The 11,617-nt window shown below is 37.0% G+C and overlaps 1 protein-coding gene across 2 annotated transcripts in view; it reads left to right on the forward strand.

The window, feature by feature from the left end:
- Nucleotides 1-11,378, forward strand: part of LOC128644865 (uncharacterized) — a 504,552-nt gene extending 493,174 nt beyond the window's left edge. For both annotated transcript variants that reach the window (XM_053697490.1, XM_053697491.1), the window contains 6 exons: nucleotides 7,740-7,793; nucleotides 7,971-7,997; nucleotides 8,370-8,448; nucleotides 9,576-9,631; nucleotides 10,040-10,171; nucleotides 11,039-11,378. In XM_053697490.1, the coding sequence (XP_053553465.1) occupies nucleotides 7,740-7,793; nucleotides 7,971-7,997; nucleotides 8,370-8,448; nucleotides 9,576-9,631; nucleotides 10,040-10,171; nucleotides 11,039-11,187 (497 nt within the window). In that variant the 3' untranslated portion in view covers nucleotides 11,188-11,378. The remainder of the gene's footprint in view (nucleotides 1-7,739; nucleotides 7,794-7,970; nucleotides 7,998-8,369; nucleotides 8,449-9,575; nucleotides 9,632-10,039; nucleotides 10,172-11,038) is intronic.
- The last annotated feature ends 239 nt before the right edge of the window (nucleotides 11,379-11,617 follow it).

Raw genomic sequence — 11,617 nt, forward strand, 5'->3', positions numbered from 1 at the left:
TAAAATATCCATTGATTGCAAATAAATACATATTATACCCTGATTCAATGTTATATTCACAATTATTCATGCGCAGAATAATAATACATTTACACTATATACATATAGTGGTATAAATAAACACAGGGATATGAAAGACAACATTGTTTAGAAAAAAAGAAAGAAAAAAAGGAATTTAGGGACATGTCAATATGTTTGCAAAAGATTTTTGACATAACACACACACACACACAGATATATATATATATACACAAGTATGTGCAAAGATGTACAAATTCTAGCATTAATAATCATTTATAAAACAAAATGAGATCAAAGCATATCATGGCTTCTAGAAATACAAATACACATTAATTTATGTGAAAATATCATATAGCAGATTTTTTTGTATAACAAAAAAATAAAAAAATCACTTATATTATGTTTGCTAAGGTATAAATCTAGCTATTTCATGGACATTAACAGATGAAAAATAAAAGATTAGCTTTAGAGAAATGTGCTTGTTCATGGACAGTAATGAAATGGTATAAATAAAGTTGGGAAAAAACAGAATAACTGCAACATCGATGACTGTTAGTTAACAACAGTCCGCTCATCGTGCCGTACTTGACGCGCATGTTTTTGACTGTTTTTCTTATAAATGAGGGCATTGTATGCAGATCCGCGTCAGCGATGTCTGGCGAGCATATTGATGCCGGCGAATGCACCGAGATTGACGCTTTGATAAATATCCCCCATAGGGTGATTAATAGATACTTGTGAGGATGTCGAAGGACTGTAAAGGCGAGATCATGGTCAAAGTTCATTAACCACCACCTTACATATGGTTTTCTACAGATTCATTAGTGGGCGTTCATTCCATTAGCATCTATAGTTGGGCAAAGTGGCAAAAATCTCACACATAAAACAAGAACCTATTGCTGAGCGGTTAAAGTGATTAAAACTGCAACAACTTTAATAAAAAATTTAAAACATGGTTGCTGTAAATGTATGCAAGCGTAAAATATTTGCATGTCTCACTCAATAGAACACAGCGGTGGGTGTACTGGGGGTGTGGTCTAGATTTTTCACCTACCCTAAAGCCAATCATGCACAATTATAAAGATTATATTGCCTTTGTGAAGTATCTTGTATCGTGCTCATGTATCGCTATATCAAAGCAGCCAATGTTGCCTCTATTATTTTTTTTTATTTGTTCAAATTTTACCTCTTTGCCTATGTTACAGTGTTTTCCCCATTTTATTAATTCTGTAACATAAACAGAGAAAGAGAGTTGCACTCAGCGATATTTTAATTAGTTAAAAAAGATATTTTAATTAGTTAAAAAAATATTATTATATGGTTGTGTCATAACTGTCACATGAATGTGTGGCTGGAGAGCTAAACAGAATGCCTAATCAACACATGGATCCTGCTAAATCTTTATTTACTGCTATTAAACTGCTATAAACAGAGCTTTAGTCATTAATGATTTATGAATTATTATTATGATATAAAGGTTGTATTATACAATGGCTAACTTTTGTTAGTGAATTAACCTTGAAATAAAGTGTATTTGCACTTCAATTACATTGTAGTGCAACCAGTATTAAGATTTGAAAAAAAATCCATTTCAGACTTAATTTATCAAACGATTTTAAATCTGGATTACAATACCAAATTTGGCTACAATCATAATAAAAATGAAACATTTCTTGTAAATAGACATTTTAAATGAATATATAATGTCGCTCCACTAATCTGGGCCTATATGAATAGATATAGATACATTACATATATATACAGTATATATATTATTATTATCGGTTATTTGTAGAGCGCCAACAGATTCCGCAGCGCTATAAACAAAGGGGGAGTACAACAAAACAATTATAGGGTAGAGGGCCCTGCCAATAGTTGCACTGTTGTAGTCAGCTCTTAAGAAGGTGATCTACAAACAGCTGGACTATTAGGCTTACATGCTAAGAGGGTTCAGGGGATTTCAGTGGAGGAGAGGAACTGGTATTAGGAAAGGTTAGCGTAGGTTGTATGCGTCCCTGAACAGTAGAGTCTTTAGGGAGCACTTGAAGCTTTTAAAACTAGAAGAGAGTCTTGTGGAGCGAGGCAGAGAGTTCCATAAGATGGGAGCCAGTCTGGAGAAGTCCTGTAAACGGGAGTGTGATGAGGTGACAAGAGAGGAGGAGAGTAGAAGGTCATGAGCAGAGCGAAGGGGACGGGAGGGAGAGTATCTGGAGACAAGGTCTGAGATGTAGGGGGGGGCAGTGCAGTTGAGGGCTTTGTATGTCAGAGTGAGAGTTTTGTGTTTGATCCTAGAGGCAAGAGGAAGCCAGTGAAGGGATTGGCAGAGAGGCGCAGCAGATGAAGAGCGACGTGTAAGGAAGATGAGTCTGGCAGAGGCATTCATTATGGATTGTAAAGGAGCTAGGCGGCAGGTGGGGAGACCAGAGAGGACAGAGTTGCAGTAATCAAGGCGGGAAAGAATGAGAGAGTGGATTAAATTCTTAGTTGTGTCTTGTGTAAGGAAGTGTCTAATTTTAGAGATGTTTTTAAGGTGGAAGCGGCAGGCTTTAGCCAATGACTGAATGTGAGGAGTGAAGGAAAGATCTGAGTCGAATGTGACCCTGAGACATCGGGCGTGCAGGGTAGGGGTAATGATGGAGTTGTCGACAGTTATAGAGATATTGGGGGTGGAGATTTTGGAAGAAGGGGGGAAAATGAGGAGCTCAGTTTTGGAGAGATTTAGCTTGAGGTAGTGAGAGGACATCCAGGAAGAGATGTGAGAAAGACAGTTAGTGACACGGATTAGCAAGGAAGGAGATAGTTCTGGTGCAGAGAAGTAGATTTGGGTGTCATCGGCATACAAATGATATTGGAAACCGTGGGACTTAATTAGGGAACCTAGTGATGATGTATAGATTGAGAAGAGAAGGGGACCGAGGACAGTGCCTTGCGGTACTCCGACAGAAAGTGGTGACGGGGCGGAGGAGGCCCCAGAGAAGGCTACACTGAAGATAGGAAGAGAGCCATGAAAGGGCTGTGTCACAGATGCCAAAGGATTGGAGGGTTTGGAGCAGAAGAGGGTGGTCGACAGTGTCAAAGCCTGCGGACAGATCAAGGAGGATAAGCAGAGAGAAGTGGCCTTTTGATTTAGCTGTAAGTAGGTAGTTGGTGACCTTGATAATAGCTGTCTCTGTGGAGTGATAGGGACGAAATCCAGATTGCAGCGGGTCAAGAAGGGAGTTTAACGTAAGGAAATGGGATAGACGTGCATATACTAGTTTTTCAAGAAGCTTAGAAGCAAGAGGGAGGAGGGAAATTGGGCGGTAGTTGGATGGGGAGGTAGGATTAAGGAAAGGTTTTTTGAGGATAGGTGTGACCAGCGCATGTTTCATCGATGAAGGAAATGTACCAGTGCTGAGGGAGAGGTTGAAAGTGTGTGTTAGTATAGGGGTAAGGGTAGCAGAGAGAGAGGGGAGCAGCTGTGAGGGGATAGGGTCAAGGGGACAGGTAGTGAGGTGAGAGCGTAGTATAAGTGCTGAAACTTCGTCCTCAGTAACAGGGGAGAATGAACTATATATATTTATATATATTTATTTATTTGTAAGTGAAGAACAAAGGGATATTTTATATGTCAAAATGTTTGGAAGGGCTTGGGAAGGGCCCCACACACGCACACACACACACATACATAAATATATATATATATATATATATATATATATATATATATATATATATACTGTACATACACATACATACACATATATATATACAAACACACACACACATATATATATATATATATATATATATTTATACATATAGGATCCAGGGTGAAGAAGGTTTTTTTGGCGGAGATACCAAGTCAGGGTATCCGGAGTCCATCACAATTGATATAGCGCACCCTGAGCTATCAGTGGGTCATTGTTAATTCTAGTTTTTCCCTAGAGCTGCAAAAGCTAGTGTAGAGGACCGCATTTAGCCCTTAGGCTGCCAGTTAGTCAGTTCTGAAGACTGCTGTAGCCAAGGATTTTGCCAAATATGGGTTGGGTTATCCTTGTCTCTCTTTTTAATTTTTAAATTATACAAATACTAAATGGAAAGAAAGCAGACTGGAACTGCTGACTTGCTGCTGAGAAGCCAAGAACTTCATACGCTATGGGGATGTGAAATAAGCATCATAGTCACAGAAGATATGCATCTTGTTTTATGAGATTGAGTCCCATCGTTTCAGGCTCGTCTGAAACAGAAGTTAAGAAGCAGCGGCCATAAGACCACTGCTCCTTAACCTGTCCCCTACATTTTAAATGGCGGATTGATATCATCCAGATCTGACAGCCCCTGCTAGCGGCCGATTGGCTGACAGTGAGCAGGGGGGGGTGGCATTATACAAGCATTGCCCCAGAAATGCTCGTGCAATGATAAATGCCGACAGAGGATATGAATCATGTCCGCTTGACTGACAATAAATCTACCCCTTCATCTTGTGGATAAGGAGTTTTTCAGGGCCCTGAGATCCAATGATCCTTGTTTAGAATGTTGCTTTCTAACCTGTAACAGACTGAAAACATTACAAAAACAGATGATTGACAAGTCTTCTGCTCATGAAACTGGTTGTATGAGAGCAGTGGACCTTGGTTTGTGTAATGATAAACTCTAGCAGTGAATGATGCTTTGCTCCCTGTGTATGCAGACGGACATTCCTCTACTTGGGAATCTTTCTGGCCACAGTATACTAAACAGGGCCCTCAGTATAAATTAAGTATTTTTGTTACCATTTTATAGAAGCTGAGGATAATGTGATTATTAATACATACAGATAGACAAGCACTCTTTCAGGAACAAACAACAGCTCAATAGCTTATTCTATGGTGATTTACAACCTAGGAGCAGCCTCTTTTAGCCCAATTATATGTTATAGTAAAATATAGATACTATTCCTTGACATCTTAATATCATTTTACAGAACAAGGGATTACATAATCCCATAATATTATAAAATACAGATTCATAAATATCAGTGGGTAAATCTGTTTGGTCAGATGTTGCCAAAGGAAATGATGTCACAATATCACAACTTCACACAATACAACAGTGACATCACACACTATTATACCTCAGCTGCAGCCAGTCAGCACAGTCATTTTCTGTGAGAGTGGACTACAGCTAACATGGCTTGTTTCTACTTGGCAATTTATATATTTCTGTATATATTCCAAACTGTCTTCGGTACACCTGTGAGCACCCCGCAAGGTAAAGTGAATATCCTTCCTCATTAAAGACTTCAGTTTGTTATAGATAATCTCTTCCTGTAGGCTGTACTGTCTGATGTGTCTCCTTGCTACAGAGGGTTAATTAACTAATATGGGGGTCAATTACAAGCCTTTAGCAAAATGTATATATCATTTTTATACAGAAACCACCATTGAAACCAATTTCATACATTTTTCTACACGATTGTGATTGACCCCATTATGTTTTATTGCTCTGTTTTATTGACGTCAAAGAAGTGGTTGCTATATTAAACATCTATACAGTTAATTCACTATACAGGGAGTGCAGAATTATTAGGCAAATGAGTATTTTGACCACATCATCCTCTTTATGCATGTTGTCTTACTCCAAGCTGTATAGGCTCGAAAGCCTACTACCAATTAAGCATATTAGGTGATGTGCATCTCTGTAATGAGAAGGGGTGTGGTCTAATGACATCAACACCCTATATCAGGTGTGCATAATTATTAGGCAACTTCCTTTCCTTTGGCAAAATGGGTCAAAAGAAGGACTTGACAGGCTCAGAAAAGTCAAAAATAGTGAGATATCTTGCAGAGGGATGCAGCACTCTTAAAATGGCAAAGCTTCTGAAGCGTGATCATCGAACAATCAAGCGTTTCATTCAAAATAGTCAACAGGGTCGCAAGAAGCGTGTGGAAAAACCAAGGTGCAAAATAACTGCCCATGAACTGAGAAAAGTCAAGCGTGCAGCTGCCAAGATGCCACTTGCCACCAGTTTGGCCATATTTCAGAGCTGCAACATCACTGGAGTGCCCAAAAGCACAAGGTGTGCAATACTCAGAGACATGGCCAAGGTAAGAAAGGCTGAAAGACGACCACCACTGAACAAGACACACAAGCTGAAACGTCAAGACTGGGCCAAGAAATATCTCAAGACTGATTTTTCTAAGGTTTTATGGACTGATGAAATGAGAGTGAGTCTTGATGGGCCAGATGGATGGGCCCATGGCTGGATTGGTAAAGGGCAGAGAGCTCCAGTCCGACTCAGACACCAGCAAGGTGGAGGTGGAGTACTGGTTTGGGCTGGTATCATCAAAGATGAGCTTGTGGGGCCTTTTCGGGTTGAGGATGGAGTCAAGCTCAACTCCCAGTCCTACTGCCAGTTTCTGGAAGACACCTTCTTCAAGCAGTGGTACAGGAAGAAGTCTGCATCCTTCAAGAAAAACATGATTTTCATGCAGGACAATGATCCATCACACACGTCCAAGTACTCCACAGCGTGGCTGGCAAGAAAGGGTATAAAAGAAGAAAATCTAATGACATGGCCTCCTTGTTCACCTGATCTGAACCCCATTGAGAACCTGTGGTCCATCATCAAATGTGAGATTTACAAGTAGGGAAAACAGTACACCTCTCTGAACAGTGTCTGGGAGGCTGTGGTTGCTGCTGCACGCAATGTTGATGGCGAACAGATCAAAACACTGACAGAATCCATGGATGGCAGGCTTTTGAGTGTCCTTGCAAAGAAAGGTGGCTATATTGGTCACTGATTTGTTTTTGTTTTGTTTTTGAATGTCAGAAATGTATATTTGTGAATGTTGAGATGTTATATTGGTTTCACTGGTAAAAATAAATAATTGAAATGGGTATATATTTGTGTTAAGTTGCCTAATAATTATGCACAGTAATAGTCACCTGCACACACAGATATCCCCCTAAAATAGCTATAACTAAAAACAAACTAAAAACTACTTCCAAAACTATTCAGCTTTGATATTAATGAGTTTTTTGGGTTCATTGAGAACATGGTTGTTGTTCAATAATAAAATTAATCCTCAAAAATACAACTTGCCTAATAATTCTGCACTCCCTGTAGAGTGTGCAATTACATAGGCAAATATTACCAATATATATTTGCATGGGGGAAGTAAAGAATATGGATGGAAAAGTATTAGGTTTCAAAAATACAAACAATGATGCCATGATTATTCAAAAAGTTCATCAGGAGGTCAATAAATTTCAGTTTGGGAAACTTTATTTGTCCGGGGAAAATCATATAAGGTGTCAACAACATGATCTATCACAGCTCTCAGATATTTTTGTCACACAGAATTAGAGCTAAGGGTTAACAGATACCAGAATGCGCAATAGGTATTTTTTGGATTATAAACTCACTACATCTTAAATATCTTAACGTCACCTATATTTTACACTACTGGCTACACAGACTGCAGAGCATAATAGTTTTATTATTGTGTTGTATTTATATTGTTCTTGAGGTGTCACAGACATATAAAAATAAATCAGGGATGTCACATAACTTGGCTACATCCTATACAAGTATCCCTAACAGCATTATCTACTTGTGTACCAACTGGTGATAAGGCAATTTACAAAGACCCTTGCACATGTGCACTATTTACTTATATAGTTATGTAGGACATTAATTGTGTGATGTTAGAACTACAGCAAAAATAGTTATTTTATTTTGTCTTTGTACATAGGGATGACCATGGGACCAATGAACAGTGAGGCATTCAAGACTGCATTAGCAAATGGTAAGGATATAATATTAGTCAGCCTAATTATTTCTTCTGTGTTTACAGGGCTGTACAGTTTAAATGCATTATTTATTAATTGTGTTAGATTTAGAGAGTTTGGTAATAATTATAAAATAAATCTGAATAACAAGCATTTATTTTATATACTTCTAACTTTTATTGTCATTTTTACAGGAATTCTGGCTGGACTGAATAATTCAGGTAAGTGAAAAAATAATTTTTTTTTATTAAAATAAAATTCTAGAATAGCTCTCATATACATCTAGTTATGTGCCCTATAAATTACACTAGAGTTATAATAATATACTATCTGGTAGATAATACTTCAGTTACCCTTTAACTACTAATCCTAGCTGTCACTGCAGCCATTTACAGATTCTAATTCATATGATGTCATCACTTTACAAACAGCTTGATACATAGGTGTCATTTATTAACACAACACTGGTTAAATACATGGCATAATAAAGGTAGAAGATATAATGTGCCACGTTTATTTAATTGTACTTAATAATTATCTCAATACTGGTAAATTCTATTAATAATACTGGTTTACCTGCTGTTTCTCTACAGTATACGTATTTGCTGGTGTGGGAGTCATTGCCCTCATAATTATTATAATTGGAGGATGGGAGCTTAGGAAGATCATCCGGTAAGTTACAGTTTAGCCATATTGTTTAGATATTTATATTTGTATATATAATACATCTGTGCAGCCCACAAAAGTCACAAGACAAACAGAAATGCTGTGACATATTTTGTTTGTCTATATACACACACAAACTAATCTTAAATATATAAAAACATATTTTCCACTTTTACATTTTTATCTATTCAACTTATTTTTTTTGTAAAACAAGTCAGCACCATCAGAGAAGCAGTTGGGCACAAATTTAACACACAGTAAGGCGTTTTAGCATCCTTCCCTGGTAGTTGTTTGACATTCTTTGTTCTTATGTTTATATTTATATAATTGCTGCTTTTATAATCACAATTGATGTAAAAAGGGAAATTGTTTGACTAAATGGTGATAATAAATGTAATTCTTTGATTCATATAGAAACTAATTTACATAACAGACCATTTTGTTGGGTATAAAATAACACATCTGTGCTACAGATTCTGGGTAGAACAAGCTTTTCACGGTGTAATACTGATCACATATCATGACAAATCATGCCCACCTCACTGTTGCTTTACATTGGTATGAAGCTGAGGGGCTGCCATTGGCTAGTCATGAGGTTGTGCTATACCAGTGCCCCTCTATTACATCATCAGTAACATCAGTAATTATGTGCTGCATTTCACATGATTTACATTCAAATTAAATGAAGAGCTCCCAACTGTTCTGTGTTTTGTGGTACAGTCCTGGGGGCCGATTTATCAAGTGTCTGTCCGACATGACATGCATTTAACATTGCACAAGCAGTTCTGGTGAACTGCTTTTGTGCAATGCCGCCCCCTACAGATTAATAGCAGGGGGTGTCAATCATCCCGATCGTATACGATCAGGCGGATTGATGTCCACAGACGGACAAGTTAAGGAGTAGCGGTCTTAAGACCGCTGCTTCTTAACTGCTTTTTCCGGCGAGCCAGAAGGCTTGCGTGTAAACAGTTGCATTGGGGCCGAATGACAGCTTGTTAAATCGGCCCCCAGGTGTGGAACTCTGTGTTGTTATCTTTTACAATTATTTCCCTTTTATATAAACTCAACTGGCTAATGACTAAGTAGTTTATGACAGATATATCATTTTAAATGTTGTATTTTCCTGTTTTTAGAAAATCCAAACTTCCTGATGAGGAGCAACCAAACATCAGCCCCGTCATTAGGAAAGGTAACAGAACTTACATGCTGTTTATATGAGGGAAATGTAACTCATTAGTAAGGATGAAATATGGAAGGTTAAAGGGGGGAGACTGTATGACACAGGAATATTGTAGTGCAATGACAGAGATAGAGTGAGTGTAATAGGAAGAGGTACAGACAGGAAATGTACTGAGTAATGCTAGAGTTAGAGAGAAAATATATTTACATATAAAACTATTGTAGAAGATCTAAGGGATCTATATTGTGTTGTTACAGAGATGACATACACTGGAAATTGTAAGAACATTAAAGTTAGTATGAAACAAGATTTATATAAAATGATAAGTTCTATCAATATATTGAGAGACAGTAAATGTATATAATGTTCATGGTGTATTATACAATAATATGTCATTTAATTTAATTTATTCTGAAGCTTCTCTGGAAAAGGAGAAGAGGATAACAAAGAAAAGAAAGAAAGAAAGGAAGGAGAAAAAAGAGGTGGAACAGAAGGAGGAAGTGGAGGAGGTTAAGGTGCAGGAGAAGAAGGCTGAACAATCAGGGGAAGGTGAGAAAAGACAACAAACATAATTAAAAGCAAAGATTAAGCACCTGGGAAAGAGCAGGAAATAAATAGAATAGTAGGAAATATGAAACTGCATAAAGGGGGTAAAATAGATAAGGAAATTGGTAAGAAAAACAGTAAGAGGGTGAAAGAAAGAGAGAGGGCAGGTGAGACTGAAGGCTGCTTTTGTGTAATGTAATATATAGGGATTAGGCTTTGGGACAAGTTATAAATACGTAAAGGCGCAAAAAAGCATTAAAAGTACCATTACATAGGGTGAATTGTGAAAGTTTACATTTTGTCAAGTGTCCCTTTGATAAAATCAATTGTAGAACAAATTTTAGTTAAGACAGGAATAATCCTCACAATACTTAATGAACCACTAGGGATCCCCTCTATTAATACATAGTCTCACTATACACACAATGAAGAATAAATGATATAAACCTAACCCTAGGTAGGCAATTCATTCTCATTAGTGTTATACTATATTAATACAAAAGTAGGTAACACATTTTATATTTATATAGCAACAATCACAGTTAAGTTTTCACAAGAGAATTGTACTGGTCGGGTAGAACTCACAGATATAGATGTGTTATTGCTATCTGTATCACAGAATAAAATTCAAGCCAGAATAAATGTGCTTTAATACTGGTTAATATCAAACATATCAATATCCCATGAGGGGATAAAAGGGACATACGGCTATAAAACTATCATTTATATAACATGAATGGGTGATATGATATATGCATAAATATGGGGAAATATATTAAATTGCTATTTATAGCCCTCCATAAGATGCATAATGTTATAAGAGTAACATTTCCTAATTTTTTATTCTTTTTTATTTCTGTTGTAAAATAGCTCCAATTGAAACCAGAGAGAAAGCAGTACAGACAGACGGCACTCAAAAAATAAAATGGCAACTTTTAGAGTTTTGGATAAATAAAGACCTAGAAGTACAGAGACGGCGAGAGGAAGAACTAAGGGAGGAGGAGGAGTTCTTTAGCTGAGTTTACATCAGAGCCCCTCTCTAATATCTACCAGAGCTACGTGTACCAGCCAGAGCTCTGCCTCTTCTGCCAGTCCTGTGTGTCCATATGTACCACCCCTGAGAAACCATCTTGTATTGTCATCCTTCTTATCTCTACATCTTATTGGGAATTACCCATGGTTACTAATTAATAAAAATAGACCAAGTCAATTTAATGTGTCAAATTAACTTTCTTTTTTTAGCTTTATTTTTTTTTAATTATTTTTTAATACTTAAAATGGTACATGGACGTACAACTAGAAATGTATAGATAATTTAATAGTGCACATAGGATAATTTCTCAGGCTCTCAAGCTTTGAGTTGACAGAATTCTATTTTGTATATTATAAGTGCATAAAATTAAAACCAAAAACTATAATCAACAAACTTATCTAAATAAAAATGTCAAA

Source organism: Bombina bombina, chromosome 1 (assembly GCF_027579735.1).
Source record: "Bombina bombina isolate aBomBom1 chromosome 1, aBomBom1.pri, whole genome shotgun sequence".
Lineage (NCBI taxonomy): Eukaryota > Metazoa > Chordata > Amphibia > Anura > Bombinatoridae > Bombina > Bombina bombina.